This window comes from Marmota monax, unplaced genomic scaffold (genome assembly GCF_021218885.2).
Source record: "Marmota monax isolate L192 unplaced genomic scaffold, Marmota_monax_Labrador192_F-V1.1 WCK01_AAM20220418_F8-fsc00003, whole genome shotgun sequence".
NCBI lineage: Eukaryota > Metazoa > Chordata > Mammalia > Rodentia > Sciuridae > Marmota > Marmota monax.
Genome location: NW_026694084.1, coordinates 7,975,728 through 7,997,066, shown reverse-complemented (window position 1 = coordinate 7,997,066; position 21,339 = coordinate 7,975,728). Strand labels below are relative to the sequence as shown.

The 21,339-nt window shown below is 36.0% G+C and overlaps 1 protein-coding gene across 15 annotated transcripts in view; it reads right to left on the bottom strand.

Moving 5' to 3' along the window:
* Positions 1 to 21,339, bottom strand: part of Vps13b (vacuolar protein sorting 13 homolog B) — a 756,023-nt gene that overhangs the window by 553,515 nt on the left and 181,169 nt on the right. Inside the window, exon 18 of one of the 15 annotated variants that reach the window (XM_058585640.1) lies at positions 12,326 to 13,710. The exons of the other annotated variants lie outside the window; for them this stretch is intronic. Within the exon in view, the coding sequence (XP_058441623.1) occupies positions 13,643 to 13,710 (68 nt within the window). The 3' untranslated portion in view covers positions 12,326 to 13,642. Of the gene's footprint in view, positions 1 to 12,325; positions 13,711 to 21,339 lie in introns of those variants that run through there. 15 annotated transcript variants of the gene reach the window in all.

Here is a 21,339-nt window from a genome sequence, read left to right as displayed (position 1 = left end):
ATACAACAATAAAAAATATTTAATAATTACATAAAGGTCATCCTCAACACTAAAAATTGATTAAAAAAATAAAAAACAAGGATATGGCCAGGCACAGTGGCACATGCCTGTAATCCAAGTGGCTCTGGATGCTAAGGCAGGAGGATTACAAGTTCAAAGCCAGCCTCAGCAAAAGTGAGGTGCTAAGCAACTCAATTGAGACCCTTTCTCTAAATAAAATACAAAATAGGGCTGGGGATGTGGCTCTTTGGTTGAGTGCCCCTGAACACCCACATTGTTCATTCAAAGAAAATTAGAGACATTTAAATAACCAGATAAAAGCCCATGATAAATATATTACTAGGTATTACAAAAAATACACAATGCTTTCTGTAGGTAAAAGGGTATTGGGAGGGCTGGGGATGTGGCTCAAGCGGTAGCGCGCTCGCCTAACGTGTGTGGCCTGGGTTCGATCCTCAGCACCACATACAAACAAGGATGTTGTGTCCGCTGAAAATAAAAAAAAAAAAAAAAAAGGGTATTGGGAAACAAACAATGCAACACCATTCAATAATAACTGTCATCATGTTCCGCTTTAGTTTTTAAAATATTAGTTTTCTTCATTATATCAACCAAATTCCTTCTAGTTTTCATTCATTTCTCTTTTTTATAGGGTTAGACAACTATTACCTTTCATAAAATCATGAAATAATCCAGGAGGGATTTGATTATGGATATTAAACCATCAAATACCAAGTCAGGCACTGCTGACGAATGTAATGTATCACAATCAAACCATGAAAATTTTATTATACCCATATTTTCCCATGAATAAACTAAATTTTAAGAATCTAAGCAACAAGCCTAAGGTACCACAAAAAGCAAAAGGCAAAAGTGGGGTTGAAGTGGAAAAGTCGTTATGTGGAGCTAGAATTTAAACCATAGGGTCCTGATTTATGCTATTAAAAAATCTGCAAACAGACAAAGGATGGTGTCCTTTTTGGTACTTCTCACCTACAACTACAGTAATGGTCTACATTTTCATTCTTCTATATTGTCCCAGCAATAACAAATCTTGATCATTTGAAAGTGTCCTGATATTTGAAAGACATAAAAGTACCATTCATAATGAAGAGCAGTAGAGAGATAGACAATGGAGTTGAACAAATCTTCATGTTTTAGCAAAACATATGCCTCCAGAACCATGAACCAGTAAGTGTCTCTTCATTATAAATTACACAGTCAGTGGTATTCTATTATAGCTGCACAAAATGCACTAAGACACACCCCTTGTAGAAAAGCTTTAACTTTTGCTCCACTACTCGAAGTAAAGCATATGGGACCTGTAATATACAGGGAGTTTTCCCAAACTGCCAGGGTCTGATTCACTGATGTTCTGACTAAACTGAAACCTAATAGTGTCTCTACTACTGTAGCATCTCAACGTCAGGTCCAGACATTCAGTGGGGACAATGCAGTATACAGAATTTTAGGCCATTGTCAAGTCCTGATGAATCATATGATGAATGACTGACCCTTGGGTTGTTGCCAAAGGCCAAGCTGTTTGTATTGCCACTTGGAAAACTAAAAAGTAGCAGATTAAAAACCAAAGATTAGGAGCCACAAACTACAGAAAAAAAGAAAAAACATAGCTGATCAAATATCCATATTACCCATGCTGATGCTACAGCAAGGGTTCATTTTTTGATGAGACCAACTAGAACCAAGCTGCTAACTAAACCTGCACTGCTGCATCACCTAGACTGATAACACTGATGCCTGGATCCATCACTGTATCAGTCATTGCAACATGCACACCATCACAGATGGGGCAAAAAGTAAAGAAAGATGTTCTGATGCAGAGGTTGCCACTGTATGGCAGGTAAGTGACCAATAATATAAACCAGTTTATATTGTGGTAAAGAAGGCTATATTGCATAGGCCATTGCCATCCACCCCAGCCCTGTCAACTCTTATCAAACTGAAGACAAAACTTTAATCACTAGACCCCACCCCCTCTCCATTCATTATCAACTACTTCTGGCCACATCATTGTGGTTGTCAAAATTAAGCTGTTACATATTTTACCTCTTATCAGATGTCAATGGTACACCTTTTATCACGAAGAACACACAATAGCATTTGTTGAAAACTCCATTCTCCCTATCTAATCCACCATCTAATATTGTCAAGCACAGAAATGGCTTCCTGTAAATCACTTCAAAAAGAATTCTTTCTCATTTTCCTTTGGTCCACGTTACTCAATAAGGAAGTATGATCACTAAAAACAGCTCTCATGGTAACAACAGGGCCATTTTAAAATTGAATGTTAATAGATACAAGGTACTTAGAACAGTATCAGGTACACAGTAATCATGTGTTAGCAATTATAATTACTATTATTATAAATGTTTTGGTGGGATAAACATGAATTACTAGAATATAATAAACTTCCCAGTTATATCTTATAATGGTTTTTATCATTTAATTAAATTAAAGGAGTAAATGGCAAACTTTGTGTCAGTTTTACCCCCAAATTAGTTTCTGTACAATGTGAAAGAAAAGGTAATATATCATTTTCAGTTACATTTTTCATAGTAACAGGCAAAATTTAAACTCTTAATGCCACACAATAAGGTAAAACATCATTGCTTCACTTTCTGAGCAAATGCTATGTAGCTAAACTATAAAATAGTCACATATATAATTAAAATTGTGCAGTAACCACACAATGTAGTAAAATAGTCAAAATTATTAACATTTTTACACACTCAAATATTACTAAAATGTCATCATTTAATTGTAAAATGTAAAAATGAACTAAACTAGTTCATATTCTTTTGTTTTTTAAAAAAGCATCTGAACCCAGTAAGTATTTTATATTTATTTCTCAATTGATTTCTTACCATATATAGGTAGAAAAAAAAAAGTCAAATGTAACCAGTGGTTAAAACACTGGACAGCAAAATTCTGATGTTAAGTATATAATTCTAAAAAATACCAAACAAATTTTAGTATCTTTCTCTCCTTTTCCTCTGGCACTCCCCTTTCCTCCTTAACCCAAATTACTCATTCATTCATTCATTCACAATAGTTACAAGCATGAGAATACATTCCTTCAAATAAGAAAAAACAATCCAAATACAACTGAAAAGTGATCCTAGGTATAGCTAACCTAAGAGTTAAGAGGAATAAGAAAGGGAGGTAAAACAGAAGATATCTACATTGCAACATAAAAGCTAGGTAGGGATAAGGTTTAAAAAAAAAAGAAAGAAAGAAAGAACTGACAGGCAAAGAGAACAACAGAAAAAAAGCCCTAAAACAATGTGACGTTAGTGTATTTGAAGAACAGAAAACAGATTGATATAGCCTATATCTAGGAAACAAGAGTAAATATGGCACATGATATGGTTCGCCAGGGATTCACAATTTTGCTAAGGAGGTTGAAAACACAAATTAGGATTTGCCAACCTAATACTTACACAAAAACAATTTTAAGGGCTGGGGACATAGCTCAGTTGGTAGAGTACTTGCCTTGCCTTCACATGGCCCTGAGTTCAATCCCCAGCACCACAAAAAAATAAAAATAAATAAAAAATAAAAATACAGTTTATACTGAATATCTGCTTTCCTGCTGGAGTCTGGAATTTGGGTACTTGCTAGGCAAAAGTTGCTTATATGACCATCCCCCAATAAAAACTTTAGGCATCAAGTGAACTTCCCTGGGCAGAAACACTGCACAGACACCTGTATTTTTGTTGTTGAAAAAAGGAACAAACTCAAATACAACTACACAGGAGACAGTTAACATAAGGAACCACATGCACCAATTTCTCCAGACTCTTCAGCATTTTTTCTCCTTGTGACCACAACTAGAAATCCTTGCTAAATTGGTACAATAAATCTGAACCTTAAGTATTATATTAACTCGTATGAGTCCTTCTTGAGAATCCCCAAATATAAGGGCCCAAACACAAGAATATATATAGCGATTCTACTTTAACAATTTATCACATGTGACTTAAATTGCAGTATTTTCTTACCAATAAGTATTTCTCATAATTGTTAAGTGTTGACTTTGTTCACTCACTAACAGAGACAGATCTCCTAGTTCCCATTTCCTATGCCATATATGGTTGTTAAGAGGTGCAAAAAAAGAGGTGTTCATTGTTACTAGAATCTGTAAACCATTTATATTCTAAAAGTCCACCATAAGAGCAGACAAACATCTTCCAAAGTAAATACTAGTTGCTGAAGATAAAGCAGAAGAATAAATGAGATATGGCACCTGCCCTTATAGAATGTATTCTTTAAAGAAAGCTCCTCTAAGGAAATGGCATTTGAATTGGGCTCTGAAGAATAAGTAGATAAAAATTGATGAAACTGAGTGACAAGAGCACTGAGGGAAAACCCATGACAAAAAGAACCATAGTACTTTTGAGAAGTTGAAAAGCTAATAGCCATATTTTATCCTACAATTAATAGGAAATCAGTGATGGGTAATAGTATGATCATTAACTGTATTTTTCAAAGCTCATTCTGGTCAACAGACTTGAGGGCAAAAACAAATAATAGTGTTGTTCTAGTGTGGTGTAGAAGTAAAACTGGAGGTAAAATGGATATGTAGTAAAAGTAGATGGAACATAAATTTAGCAATATTTGGTGATCGATTTACCACAGGTAATACAACTTAAAGGGAAAAAAATTGGTTATCATAATCACTTAACTCTATGTATTTTGGATAAGATACCTTAACAAAATGTTGGTAAAAATAAAAACAAGTTAACAGAGAAGATTCGAGTATAAGACCTCTTATAGCTAATATTTGATTGAATAAATAGAAAAATTACACAGAAATCACAGGAATAAATACACTAGTTTTTCATAAAATCACTACAAATGAAATATTTAAAATAGGTACCAGCACAAGGCTATATAAATGATATATAGTGAACAACATTTTTCTGGTAAATGGCCATAATGAATGCTTCCTATTTTGGGGTCATATAGACTCTGTCAAAACTACTTACCTATACCAACAAAGGACAAGGGTAGCAACAGACAATTTTTAAAGGAATAAGCATGATTGTGTTCCAATATAATTTTACTTAAAATTGCAAGTACTTAAAAGAGCAAGTACTAAGCCAGATTTGCCATCCCTTGATCTTGAGAATGATATTACAAGAAAAAGATGACACAAATGTAATAAAATCAATAATAACCTTTAAAAAGGTAAAATGGGTAATCAGTAAATACATGACTTCAAATAGGTCTGGTAATATTTAGTGGGAACTACAACATTCAGAGGGCTGTAATTAAGGAAAAACCTAAAGAATCTATGAGAGTATAGAAAGGAAATTTGTGACATTAGTGTTTAATGACCTAAGATGCAAAACACAGGATGTGGACTAGTAGAAAAAAACAGGTATGCAGCAACTGAAATGTCAGTAAAGGATAGAAGCCTGGTCAACTCAAGCAGAAGTATAATCTATTAGGCTAAGCACAGAGTCACAGAAGGATTAACTGCAAAGTTAAGTAGATGCTCCTGAGTCACCTGAATATTGAATGTACATTCCTTAAATTATCCCCAGGTTTATGATAGGATTGGTCTCAGAGCCTCAAGCATGGCTGAAAAAAACAGGCAGAGATCAAATGGTTCCAGCTGTAGAGTTGAATGAGGTGGGTGTGGAGTATCAAGTAAATTTTCAGAGAAAAGAAGAATTACTAAAAAGTGATTATTTCTGAAAAAAAAAGATCTAAAATGCTGGCCAAGTTAGGGAAGAAATTGTTAGCCACTTTACTCATTAGTTTTGTTTTCTAATGTACAAATATTAATCTAATGTCACATGAATTTTTAATGTGTTCTCTTGATAGTCAATTAAAGTACAATAAAACATAATGAAGCATTTTATTTTTATTTATTTATTTATGGGGGGGAGGAGAAGGAGGGAGGGAGGGAAGGAGTAGGTCTCCAACTCACAATTCTTTTGCCTCCGCATTCCCCATAACTACACATCATGCAGGCCAGTGCCTTACAGCCACTTAATTTTGTCAGAAAACCACAGAATGAAAGTTACTATAATAAAGAGAAAGAATATGTATAATCAAAAGATACACATTATATTTCCCAACCAGACTGAAAAGACCTTTGAAAACAAAGTCCAAACCTGTCACTTAGTAGACACTAAATGGCTGCTGGACTGAGTTGACACATCATTCACAATAATAACACAAAGGAGCAAATAAGCTGTCCTTGAATAAGAAAATGATTTCTAGAGTATACCTATTAAGACTACTTCTAAAGAAAGAATAAGATAGAAAATACATGAAATCAGACTTATGAAGGCATTATTTAGCCTACAAACTTTATGGTGTGGTCAAGACATAAAGACAGAATATGTAGGGGAAGAGAGATATAGGGGTGGTCCTGAAAATGGAGCTATAGACATTGGTTAGAGAAGATTCATTGAGGTGCTTTTAGTTTTATGCTAAGAGGTTTTATCTTGAAGCCCATGACAAGCTGTATCACTTAAGATTCTCTATGATGTAAAAAAAGAAATAGTAGCAGTAGTCAGAAGGAAAAGAGAAAGAAAAGTACTACCTTAAATCAGCTTTAAAACACATGACAACATAAAGGTAGAGGTAACTTCAAGACTAGGTGCATTCTGAGATTCACAATGTCATCAGCTTTGTAACTCCATTTCTCTCAGACTCTTCAGCTCTGTTTTACTCTATATGTGTCTTTTCCCTCAGATTTCCCACCATCCTGGTTATAAGACAATCATAACAAAATGACTGTAACAGTTGCAGACTTCTTAGGTTCATAATATATTTGCCAGGAAAAACAGCCTATTTCTCTAGAGTTCTAGAAAGGTTATTCTGATTTGCCTATGCAATATAGTTTCACACTTCATTGGTCTCAATTAGGTCTCTCAAGCAATCAAAAAAGAGGGAAAGAAAAGGGGGGAAAGTTTTAAATTACTAAAATCAATCAAGTACCATGGCTGAAATAGAGTCAGAAGTAAATTCCACCAAAATTGGATGACTGTTTCATAGAGCAAAGAAAGAAATTTTCTAAAAGCAAACCAGGGTCTATTGACAGAAGGAAATAAGAATGGATTTGCTGGGAGGCTAACCAATAATATGTTAACAACAGGCATAAAGATTAGGGATTTGGTCAAGTGGGTGTGCCCCTGAGTTGAATCCCTAGTACCCCACTTCAAAAAAAAAGAATTTTTAGCAAGAAAGTGATTTCATTTTATTTGTGTCTGGGTCATTGATATCAGTGTGAGTAAAGAACCACAAGGAAGTATGTGTACAGTCAAGGAAGTCAGTTGAAAATGTACAACACAACAAATTAGTAACAGAAGGGCAATTCCTCAACCTGAAAAAAGACAAGTACAAAAAAATCCTCCAGGGGTTAGGGTTGTGGATCAGTGGTAGAACACATGCCTAGCATGTGTGAGGCATTGGGTTCAATCCTCAGCACCACATAAAAATTAATAAAGGTCCATCAAAAACAAAAAAAAAAAAAAAAAATTTAATTCATGCAATAAACAACACACCAACCAGGCACAGTGGCACATGTCTGTAATCCAAGTGGCTCCAGAGGCTAAGGCAGAAGGATCACAAGTCACCAAGTCAGCCTCGGCAATGGTGAGGCGCTAAGCAACTTAGCGAGACCCTGTCTCTAAATAAAATACAAAATTGGGCTGGAGATGTGGCTCTGTGGTTAAGTGCCCCTGAGTTCAATCCCCATCACGCCCCCCCCAAAAAAACAGACACACCTAATGGAGAAAGGACATGTGAATTTCCTCTAAGATCAGGAACAAAACAAAGATATCCACTCCCACCATTTCCATGCAAAATTGTCCTGAAGATTCTAACCAGAGCACCTAGGCTAAAAAAGAAAGAAAGAAATGGTACCCAAATAAATTATTAGTCTCTTCTACCTGACCCTACCAACATGGTTACCAAGACAATTAAAGCTCTCTAAAGGAAATAAGAAAATGCAAACACTTGAGTATTTTACAAAATGACAATTGTGGCTATATAATTTTAATAAGTTAAACAAGGGAAAAGCAGTAATAAGTAACTGGAGAGACACGTTTTTTAAAACTTTATGAAAATTGGACCACTGAAGTTTGTTTTTCAGCATTCTGTTTCTCCAGATAATGAGGTCTCTACTGAGAATTAATAGATAGCATTGAATGAATAATCACATAATATTGTATATTGACAGGGAAAGCTCAGTTTTCATGTATACATTCTCTAAACATATAATATAAGGATATCTCTAAAGTTACAGTTTAAGTGACAAGGCTAGTCCTTTTTGCATCTGCTGACTAATGGTGGATATCTAATTCCCTTAGTAACAGTGGTAGCCAGCTTCTGCTCCCAAGAAAAGGAGTCACAGGACTACAGGGTGGATGATGTACACAGGTTCTATAACATGTTCTATACAGAGTAAAAGTTTTTCCAATTTTGCTGCCAGACAAGCCATAGCTATAGCTAACTCTCCCTTCTTTTATCTCACTTATCTAAAGCTAACAAGAAAGACTGCTGGAAACATTTCAGGACAAGGGCTTCAAGTTTGCCAACACTGAAAGGGACTTCTGTTCTTGGCAAAGTATGCCCTCTCCCTGTCCTCTCTCTCTCTACTGCTGTGATAGCTCTGAACATGTGGAAGATTAGAACATATGCAAGCAGTGGGCAAGAATCCAGCCAGTTGTGTGTTTCTGTCTGTCTGTCCAAGTCAAAACAAACAAAAAATAAACACCTTCAAGACTGTATTCAGATGTGAGTAGATTTGACTGCCAAAAGCCCCTCTTATCTAGTTTTCTTATGGCAAACAAAAAGAAAAGGACCTATGCTCACCTTTCTCAGATTTTCTTCCCTTCAGGAAGAAAACATTTAGAAACTCTAATCAAATATATCTCCTATTCTTATAAAAAGAACAGATAAACACACAAGGGATAATGTAATATGCTGACAGAAGCAGACACTGGTGATGCACCTGCAAGTTAAGGAAAGCCAAGGATCCAGAGCCACCAAAAGGTAAGAAAAGATAAGAAAAGGTTCTCCTCCACAGGATGGACGGCTACTATCATGTCTCCAGCTTCTAACCTCCGAAACTATGAGACGATAAATTGTTACACCTGGACTGTTGTAGCTTGTTAGCAGTTCTACAAAACTAAGTCACTTTCTTTATTGGATATAATTACCCCTGTCCATTTTGTAAAGTCATATTTGCTCTTGTAATAGCTTACACCAAAGATTCTACATCCCTGACTATAACCATGTCTATTTCTTGTTAGCTGTGTGCTCCAAGGACTGAACATGGTACATATTTTTAAAGTATAAGTAAATACAAATAAAAAAGTAAATTTTAAGTTATGAATCAATACAATAAAGTCTGCTTCAAAAGAAAAAGCAATAAAAGTTGTATTTTTGACATAAATGTAAAACATTTCTCCATTAATATCACATAATTATCAAAATTAACTTGTTAAAATACATTTTCATTATGCTGTTTATAAAATATTTTAAGACTGACAAGTCATACTAAAGGTAGCATACTGAAGATATATTCTGTTTACTTGTTCAAAGTCCAGTGAAATATTTGTACTCATAATTTATGGCAGTTTATCTCAAATCTATTTGGTACACTCAGATTGTATAGGGTGTTTTCTACTATTTAAAAGTATTTTTCAATTATATCATTGATGCACTCTTATGTGAAGTAATACCAAAATACTCATTCTTGTCCCAAAGTTATCATTAGAAAAATAAATTTACAAACATTACCCAATGTTTAAGACAGAATGCAGGAGAAAATTAAGCCTTATAAACATTGTCAATGAGTAGTTAAGACTTACATAAATTTTTTCATTTCTTAGTAATGATCACCTATTCTACAAATGAGCTCTCAATAATAAATATTCACATTGTGAAATATTTCACATAAGCAAACTTAAAAATTCACAAGATTTGCAAAAAGTAATCTTTTAACCTAAATTTCAATATATAAAAAAAGCATTACTGGTAGTTCTTCATGTAAGTCTAACTCAATTCACTGTTATTTTTAAAACAAAGAACCAATGCCTCTATCAGGCAAGAAAATTTCGTTACAGATGAAAAATATATATCTTACAACATATTAGAGGTATGTTCAGATGTTAGGGGAAAAAGTAGTTTTAAAACAGAGGAAGAGAAAAAACATATCACTATACCTCAGTCTTTTTTGTAAGTGGTTAAAGAACTATTCAACAACTCCAAAATCCCTTTTATATGCACACCTGGGAAGAATACCAAATCTGTAACTTTGCTTGGAGTTACACTGATGTGGTTTTAGACCAGATGTTTAAATGTTACAGTATGTACATTTTCTTCCTGTCTTCTAAGGCACAAGTAAAGTAAGGGGAATATTTGACTTCACTCCACAAGAGACCTATTTAATAGTTTGGCAGTTATGTAAGTTAAGGTAGCTTGGCTAAGTTAATGTTGACGACATACAGAATGACATGATCCTAATGAGTTGGAAAATATTGGCTCTCATGAGAATAGACCAGATGCTACTGAGCTGAGAAGGCTACTGTATTATTGAATTTCATTTTTATGAGGTAAAATTTATTATTCAACCATTAAGGTATCCCAAATGAAATCCTGCATAAAATAGTTTTACAGTTACTTTCAGTAAAGTGCATTTTTATTTTAACATTAAGATATCATTTAAGTAAGGATTCAAATGTCCATTTTATCAATTTTATACACCTTCTTAAATCCGTAAGTTATTTCCCTACAAGTATCAGATTAATGGAACGAGATTGTCAACAAAATAATGAACTGACTATAGAAAAAGTGGTAGCAAGCCCTTTTTTATAGAACAAATCACATGCGACTTTGTATTTTATCTGCTGGAAAAATGACGAAAAGAATTTTCATGATTTGAATACTATCAGAAATGTAAAAGACAAAATTGCATAGTTCAATAGTCCAATATTAAAAATTTAGTTCAAACTTTAAATCTCTCCTTCATCCTTTATAATTTCTCTATTATTTTAATTAAACTTCCAATATTTGCTAAATTTTCATTAAATAAATTCTAATGGAGAACCAAATAGTAACTATCTTACACTTTTTCTGGCCTCATGTACCTAGGGAGGTTGTTTCAAACAGCAGAAATAACAAAGGCCTGTCTTCAAAAACCACTTAGTCAGTGAATAGCAGTGGAATGATATTTAAGAAAAACACTAAATTGTTCTGAGCATAAATTTCCCCATCTGTAAAACAGGATAAAATAACCTGCCAACAACAATATTACTGGTAAAAAGCCAATAAAATTTATGCATAAGAAACATCAACCTTAAATAGGTGAGCCAACTCAGACAGTCAAGTAAGTTTTATTATATCCAGTCCCTGTGCAACTCACTACAGGAAAATGATTAGCAAACACTGTAAAGTATGTGAAAAGTACAAGAAAGGACAAGGTTTCATATTATTGTTATCCCATCCTTTTAAGGTCTACTGATTCATTCCCCACTTTGGAATCCCTATGGAGAACTTAGAATATATACTTCATCATAGGTTTCTGTGAACCTGGTGTAAACATGTATGTTAAAGAGGCACCAATGTAGACTTTCTTTGCTAAATTCAAAGAACTGGATAAAAACTTTAGCTTAATTTTTAACAAGCATTCATCAACATCACTACTTACTATCCTAATTACTTTCTTACCTTACCCTTTGAAATTACTTTGTCCTCTCATTCTCTCAGCTAAAACTCTGAACCACCTAGACACCAAGTCTGACAGGAATCATCTCAGTCTCTTAAGAAAATCAGATCCTAGAACCACTTGTATATATAAATATCCTCACATGGATGATTCCTGCCAAGTTTTTACATCTTACATAACAACAAATCAGCTCACCCAATAACACTGTATTTGGCACTCATAACAACTCTCAGCAACTATAAAGATATTACCATTTTACAGATGAGAAAATTAACTGAAACTTAAAAAACAAATTGATCTGCCTGTATTCATGTAATGTTTTGAACAACTAATAATAATAAAATAAATAAATAAATTTTTAAAAAAAGTAAATAGTTACTAAGCAAATCTTCATACTCTAGTTCATAGATCTATACTTGAAAGTGAAAATATATGTACAACCTGACAAAGAAAGACATTTACTATATTATGTATATGAAAGATACAAATCAAATTAATAAAACCAAATCTCTAACAAGAAGCAACATTAAATTTTTGTTTGTAAATTTAATATACATTTAATTTTAACTTTTGCAAGAGCTGAAAAATATCATGACTATACATTTACAGAGCATATAACTAAACATTCATACAAATGTTCTCTCCAAGTCTCTTAGATTAATTCACGCATAAAATAGAAGAAACTCATAACTGATTCTGATATTTAAGAAAAACACTAAATTGTTCTAAGCATAAATTTCCCCATCTGTAAAAGAGGATAAAATAACCTGCCAACAACAATATTACTTATTTTATGACATATTTAATAAAGTTTATCAAAGAAAACACTCCTACCTGGAGGCATTTTGTACTTTTGACGCTTGAAATTAAAACTGGTATTACATTTCTGTAACAACATTTTTAGTACAATATTTAGAAAGAGAAGACCCTGAGATACAAAGTTGTTGCACGTGCAAAGACCCAAGGAAATCAAACAAAGTATGAGTTTGATGTATAGACAAAGATCTGTTCAACACCTTCTGTTATTAAAAAGAAAAATTAGGCAAAATAGCTATTTTGTAAACATGGCAACTAATCAAGAAAATAGTGAAATGATTTTGTACCTATAAAACAAAGAAGGAGGAGAAGATGGCCGCTGCGTATGGGGGTTGCTGAAGTGCTGAGCGTGGTGCTCAGAACAGCGGCTTTAATAGAGATTTCGCACAGTCTGTTAGAGCTCCTTTCACCATTAATCTGTAGCGGACCACTTTGCCAAGCAGCAGGAAGAACAAAGAGATCCAAAAAGAGACGCTTGGCTCCCGGAGGCTTGGCTGCTCAGAGCCGCGGGCGCTTTGCTCCCATCTGCTTCCTCTTTCGCTTCCTCCGGGCAGAGAAGCTGAGTGTGTAATCAGCAGTGGATTGTAAGTACCCGAGGCAAAGAAAGCTCAGTGCGCCCCGCCTTTTTTTTCTTTTTTTTTTTTTTTTTTGAATATTTTTTATACAGGGAGAGTTTGTGGATTGGGATTGTTGGCAGGGCTGTGGTTTCTGTGCCGAAAATCCACTCCGCGGGAGCCGCCATTTGCTTTCTGCTTGCTGTCTTGATGGCTCCGTATACATTGTGCGGCAGCCGCACCTAGAGGTTGGAGCTGGGCTGCGTGCCGAGCCCTGTCCTCCGAAGGCTGGACTGCAGCCTCGAGCGCCTCGGTGGCCTGTTCGCCGCTGCACCTTCGGGCAGAGCCTGCTCTGGGGTGGTTCTGCACCACCCTGCCAGGGGACCCGTGCTCCGGAGGAGGGGGACGGAGAGCCACGGCGGCAGCCACTTGGGCCCCAGGGGCCGGGCACCGGGCTGAAGAGCTACGGAGGCCAGGGCGGCTCTGCTACGGTCGCACACGAGCGCAGTGCCCGTGAGCGCGGCCCAGAGACGGAGGAGACGGCGGCAGGGTTTCATTCCTAGAAATCTGGACTGGAAACAGAAGCAGCAGTTTGTATAATCCCAAGAACTTGCTTATGCCAGGAAGCTGTAAGGGCAACATGAATATTACTGAGGAGATCTAACATGGTGGCAGGCGGAGAGAGATCAAGTCTCTGACATCTTCAACTACGCGGGCATAGGGAGCCGTAAACTGTCTAAATGCTGTTTGCTCAGGATCACTAGGCAATGCTGAGCTGACGTGGATCTGGGGTGTACAGGCTGGGCCCCTCAGAGCACACACACAGAGCCCGAATCGGAGGCAATTAAGCTCCGGTTCGCCTGCTTCGTGTGACTCAGCACTAACGATCCCACTGAAATAATTGGTCGGCCCTTAGGAACTTACAGAGGTAAAAGCCAACCGAGCCTTCATAGGCAGTGGCCACAGGACTGAAACGGGGATTGGGAGAGACAGTCAGGACCCACCCGTTGCATTGGTCACCCGGCAAAGGGAACGAACGGTCACCATTTGCATGGGAAACCACCATGGCAGAGAAATGGCATCACGGGCGGAGGAGATAACTGCATTGAAACCAGCGCGACAGGTGTGTAATCCCCTAGCCATCTCTCTCCACACAGCGGGGAAACCTTAAGGGCCACTCCCAGCTCTCCTGTGAACGCAATAACCAGACCGAGGGAATCAGGAGTGGCGCGGGACTCGCGGCGCGGAACTCCCGGCTACCGCTCCCACCAGTGCTGACAACTGAGGTCTCTTGCACCAGCTACTGGGGGCGTGGCTACAGGAGGGCAAGCAAATTCGCTGGGGGATCTCAGCCCCAAGCTCTACAAACTTAGGGTCTGAGGGAGGCAAACAGGGAGAGTGAGCCCAGGTGTTCATGAAAACAGGGCTCCCAGGAGCAGCAGACCTGGCGTGTAGACAGTATTGTGGTGAGCGCCACAGGTGAGCACGGCCTGGCTTGAGGAAACACAAGACAAGACCCTAGACACTCAGGATTGGAGACCAGCCCAGTCTAGGAGAAAGAGCTGCTGCACAGTGAATGGTTCCCACCTATTGAGAGGAGAAGCTTGGCCCAGTGGGCACAGCTCCACCTACTGGAAGAGAAGTTAATAGAACTCTAGGACTGCATTTATTATTATTATTATTATTATTATTATTATTATTATTATTATCATTTTTTTTCTTTTTCTTTTTTTTTTCTATTTTTCCTTCTTTTTCTTTCATTTTCAATTTTTATTTGTTGATGTTCTTTTACTTTTTTTCAATGTTTCTATTTTTTTTAATTTTTTTATTTTATTATTATTATTTTTTTTAAATTTTTAATTTTCATTTTTTTATTATCATTATTATTTTTGTCAAATTTTTTTTTCTCGACTTTTCTTTCTTTCTTTATTATCTAATCTTTGTTATTTTTGTTACTTTTGTCTTTTCATTTCTTTTCAATTTTTTTATTCCCCCTTCCTTGAATTCTACCTGCCTACTCTCACTCTCTTTAGTGACTTCTTCCCTTCCCTTCTAATATCTTTCCTCCCAAGCATCAAATAAATCTATAAGAGTAAACAGAAACTCAGCAGTCAAACAGAACAAGAAGTAACATGAGCAGCATAAAAAAGCAAGGAACAAAAGGAGTACAAACAATGAAGGACAGCCTAAATATTCAGGAGGACCTAGAGTCAGCAGAAAAATGGTCATATAAAGAACTCAAGGAATACCTTAGACAGATGGAATGGAACCTTAAAGAAGATACGAGACAGCAAATCCAAACAGTGAAAGAACACTTTGAAAATGAATTACATAAACAGATAAAAGAAGAAGTTAAGCATCTTTATCAGGAGATAGAGATTATTAAAAAAACCCAAACAATAATTCTAGAAATGAAGGAAACGATAAACCAAATTAAAAACTCAATTGAGAGTATCACCAACAGAGTGGAGCAAGTAGAAGCCAGAATATCAGATAATGAAGACAAAATATATCATCTTGAAAAGAGCCTAGCCAACTCAGAAAGGCTGGTTAAAAACCACGAGAAAAACATTCAAGAGATATGGGATAACATAAAAAAACCAAACCTACGAGTCATCGGGATAGAAGAAGGTACAGAGAGTCAAACCAAGGGAATGAGTAGCCTGCTGAATGAAATAATTACAGAAAACTTTCCAGAAATAAAAAAGGAAACGGATATACAAATTGTAGATGCATACAGGACACCGAGCATACAAAATCACAGTAGACCAATGCCAAGACACATTGTTATGAAGATATCCAATATACAGAACAAAGAGAAAATATTAAAAGCTACAAGAGAAAGGAGGCAGATTACATTCAGGGGTAAACCAATAAGGTTAACAACGGATTTTTCATCACAGACGCTGAAAGCGAGAAGATCCTGGAACAACGTATTTCAAACACTGAAAGACAATGGATGCCAACCAAGAATTCTGTATCGAGCAAAATTAAGCTTCAGGTACGACAACGAAATAAAAATCTTTCATGATAAACAAAAGCTAAAAGAATTTGCAGCCAGAAAACCAGCATTGCAAAGCATCTTGAGCAAAACACTACACGAGGAAGAAATGAAAAACAATAACCAAAACCATCAGTGGGAAGTGCCTCTATAAAGACGGAGGGAGGGGGGAATGCTAACCATGGAGAAACAAACTAAATTAAAAAAAAAAAAAAAAAGAAGAAGATAAATAATCAAACATGGCTGGAAGTACAAGCCATATATCAATAGTAACTCTAAACGTTAATGGCTTAAACTCTCCAATAAAGCGACATAGGCTGGTAACATGGATTAAAAAAACAAATCCAACAATATGCTGCCTCCAGGAGACACACCTGATTGGAAAAGACATACACAGGCTGAAGGTGAAAGGTTGGGAAAAAATATACCACGCACACAGTCCTCGTAAGCAAGCAGAATAAAATTGACTTCAAGACTAAATTAATCAAAAGGGATAAGGAAGGACATTATATACTGTTAAAAGGAACCATTCACCAACAAGACATAACAATTATCAATATTTATGCACCAAATAATGGTGCTGCGACGTTCATAAAACAAATTCTCCTCAAGTTCAAGAATCAAATAGACCACAACACAATAATTATGGGTGACTTCAACACACCTCTCTCATAATTGGACAGATCCTCCAAACAAAAGCTGAATAAAGAAACTATAGAACTCAATATCACAATCAACAACCTAGACTTAACTGACATATATAGAATATATCAACCATCATCAAGTGGATATACTTTTTTCTCAGCAGCACATGGATCCTCCTCAAAAATAGACCATATATTATGCCATAGGGCAACCCTCAGTAAATATACAGGGGTGGAGATAATACCATGCATTTTATCTGATCATAATGGAATGAAACTGGAAATCAATGATAAAAGAAGGAAGGAAAAATCCTACATCACATGGAAAATGAACAATATGTTACTGAATGATCAATGGGTTACAGAAGACATAAAGGAGGAAATCAAAAAATTCTTAGAGATAAATGAAAATACAGACACAACATATCGGAATCTATGGGACACAATGAAAGCAGTTTTAAGAGGGAAATTCATCGCTTGGAGGTCATTCCTCAAAAAAAGGAAAAACCAACAAATAAATGAGCTCACACTTCATCTCAAAGCCCTAGAAAAGGAAGAGCAAAACAACAGCAAATGTAGCAGAAGGCAAGAAATAATTAAAATCAGAGCGGAAAAAAATGAAATTGAAACAAAAGAAACTATTGAAAAAATTGACAAAACTAAAAGTTGGTTCTTTGAAAAAATAAATAAGATCGACAGACCCTTAGGCATGCTAACGAAGAGAACAAGAGAGAGAACTCAAATTACTAACATACGGGATGAAAAAGGCAATATCACAACAGACGCTACAGAAATACAGAAGACAATTAGAAATTATTTTGAAAACCTATATTCCAATAAAATAGAAGATAGTGAAGACATCGATAAATTCCTTAAGTCATATGATTTGCCCAGACTGAGTCAGGAGGATACTCACAACTTAAACAGACCAATAACAATAGATGAAATAGAAGAAGCAATCAAAAGACTTCCAACCAAGAAAAGCCCAGGACCGGATGGGTATACAGCGGAGTTTTACAAAACCTTTAAGGAAGAATTAATACCAATACTTTTCAAGGTATTTCAGGAAATAGAAAAAGAAGGAGCTCTGCCAAATTCATTCTATGAGGCCAACATCACCCTGATTCCGAAACCAGACAAAGACACCTCAAAGAAAGAAAACTACAGACCAATATCTCTGATGAACCTAGATGCAAAAATCCTCAATAAAATTCTGGCGAATCGGATACAAAGGCACATCAAAAAAATTGTGCACCATGATCAAGTAGGATTCATCCCTGGGATGCAAGGATGGTTCAATATACAGAAATCAATAAATGTTATTCACCACATCAATAGACTTAAAAATAAGAACCATATGATCATCTCAATAGACACAGAAAAAGCATTCGACAAAGTACAGCATTTATGTTCAAAACATTAGAAAAACTAGGGGTAACAGGAACTTACCTAGACATTGTAAAAGCTATCTATGCTAAGCCTCAGGCTAGCATCATTCTCAATGGAGAAAAATTGAAGGCATTCCCCCTAAAATCTGAAACAAGACAGGGATGCCCTCTATCACCACTTCTATTCAATATAGTTCTCGAAACACTGGCCAGAGCAATTAGAGAGACGAAAGAAATTAAAGGCATAAAAATAGGAAAGGAAGAACTTAAATTATCACTATTTGCAGATGACATGATTCTATACCTAGAAGACCCAAAAGGGTCTACAAAAAAACTACTAGAACTAATAAATGAATTCAGCAAAGTGGCAGGATATGAAATCAACATGCATAAATCAAAGGCATTTCTGTATATCAGCGACAAAACCTCTGAAACGGAAATGAGGAAAAACACTCCATTCACAATATCTTCAAAAAAAATAAAATACTTGGGAATCAACCTAACAAAAGAGGTGAAAGATTTATACAATGAAAACTACAAAACCCTAAAGAGAGAGATAGAAGAAGATCTTAGAAGGTGGAAAAATGTGCCCTGTTCATGGATAGGCAGAACTAACATCATCAAAATGGCGATATTACCAAAAGTTCTCTATAGGTTTAATGCAATGCCAATCAAAATCCCAACGGCATTTCTTGTAGAAATGGATAAAGCAATCATGAAATTCATATGGAAAAATAAAAGACCCAGAATAGCAAAAGCAATTCTAAGCAGGAAGTGCGAATCAGGCGGTATAGCGATACCAGACTTAAAACTATATTACAGAGCAATAGTAACAAAAACAGCATGGTACTGGTACCAAAACAGGAGGGTGGACCAATGGTACAGAATAGAGGACACAGAGACTAATCCACAAAGCTACAACTATCTTATATTTGATAAAGGAGCTAAAAGCATGCAATGGAGGGAGGATCGCATCTTCAACAAATGGTGCTGGGAAAACTGGAAATCCATATGCAACAAAATGAAACTGAATCCCCTCCTCTCGCCATGCACAAAAGTTAACTCAAAATCGATCAAGGACCTAGATATCAAATCAGAGACTCTGCGTCTGATAGAAGAAAAAGTTGGCTCCGATCTACATATTGTAGGGTCGGGCTCCAAATTCCTTAATAGGACACCCATAGCACAAAAGTTGATAACAAGAATCAACAAATGGGACTTACTTAAACTGAAAAGTTTTCTCTCAGCAAGAGAAACAATAAAAGAGGTAAATAGGGAGCCTACATCATGGGAACAAATTTTTACTCCTCACACTTCAGATAGAGCCCTAATATCCAGAGTATACAAAGAACTCAAAAAATTAAACAATAAGAAAACAAATAACCCAATCAACAAATGGGCCAAAGACCTGAACAGACACTTCTCAGAGGAGTACATACAATCAATCAACAAGTACATGAAAAAATGCTCACCATCTCTAGCAGTCAGAGAAATGCAAATCAAAACCACCCTAAGATACCATCTCACTCCAGTAAGATTGACAGCCATTATGAAGTCAAACAACAACAAGTGCTGGAGAGGATGTGGGGAAAAGGGTACTCTTGTACATTGCTGGTGGGACTGCAAACTGGTGCGGCCAATCTGGAAAGCAGTATGGAGATTCCTGGGAAAGCTGGGAATGGAACCACCATTTGACCCAGCTATTGCCCTTCTTGGACTATTCCCTAAAGACCTTAAAAGAGCGTACTACAGGGATACTGCTACATCAATGTTCATAGCAGCACAATTCACAATTGCTAGACTGTGGAACCAACCCAGATGCCCTTCAATAGATGAATGGATAAAAAATGTGGCATTTATATACCATGGAGTACTACACAGCACTAAAAAATGACAAAATCATAGAATTTGCAGGGAAATGGATGGCACTAGAGCAGATCATGCTTAGTGAAGCTAGCCAATCCCTAAAAAACAAATACCAAATGTCTTCTTTGATATAATGAGAGCAACTAAGAACAGAGCAGGGAGGAAGAGCAGGAAGAAAAGATTAACATTAAACAGATACATGAGGTGGGATGGAAAGGGAGAGAAAGGGAAATTGCATGGTAATGGAGGGAGACCCTCATTGTTCTACAATCTTACATATAAGAGGTTGTGAGGGGAATGGGAAAATAAACAAGGAGAGAAATGAATTACGGTGGATGGGGTAGTGAGAGAAGATGGGAGGGGAGGGAGGGGGGATAGTAGAGGACAGTAAAGGTAGCAGAATACAACAGTTACTAATAGGGCATTATGTAAAAATGTGGATGTGTAACCAATGTGATTCTGCAATCTGTATTTGGGGTAAAACTGGGAGTTCATAACCAACTTGAATCTATTGTATGAAATATGATATGTCAATAGCTTTATAATGTTTTGAACAACCAATAAAAAAATAAATTTAAAAAAAAAAACAAAGAAGGAAAAATTATGTTTCTGTGCTCAATATTCTCTGTATAAAATTGTAAATAGAAGACATGGGAAAAAAAAACTATCAAGCTGATTTATTTCCTTTGAGTAAGAAATTTGTATTAATTACTGCACAATTTCACACTGGTCATTCTTCACTGTATTATGTGTTAATGATCAACAAATCAACAACTATATTTTCTTGGATACCAAGATTGGAGGATGAATAGTATTCATATTCATGCTGTAAAGGTACATGTATTTTACAATAACCCTGTGCCTTCCCACTGCCATATCATCTAAACAGGCATAGATAGCAATACTGCAACTCCTAGCTTGAAAGAAGGTAAAATTTGAACATCATATCCTTAATTATTTAAACAAATTCTTTTGGACTAGTAAAAATGTTATTCTTTTTGTTTCTCAGATAATTTTCATGACCTCTTAGTTTCCAAAACTCAAGTACTTAAAAAAAAAGTACAGAATTATATTTTTTTCTTAGTGCATTATACTTATACATAACATTTCAGCATAAACATGTAAACATAGAATATCACTTGGTCCAATTAGTTCCCTAGTACTTCCCTTTTCCCTCCCCTCCACCCTTCTGGCTTTCCTTCTATTTATGCATGGCTTTCTTTTTATTCAGTGTTTTACAGACATACATAAAGGTAAAATTCACTGTGATATGTTCATACATGTACACAGGATAATTTGGTCATTTTCATTTCACCATTGCTTCTTTGTTCCATCACTCCTCCCTCCCCATCACCTT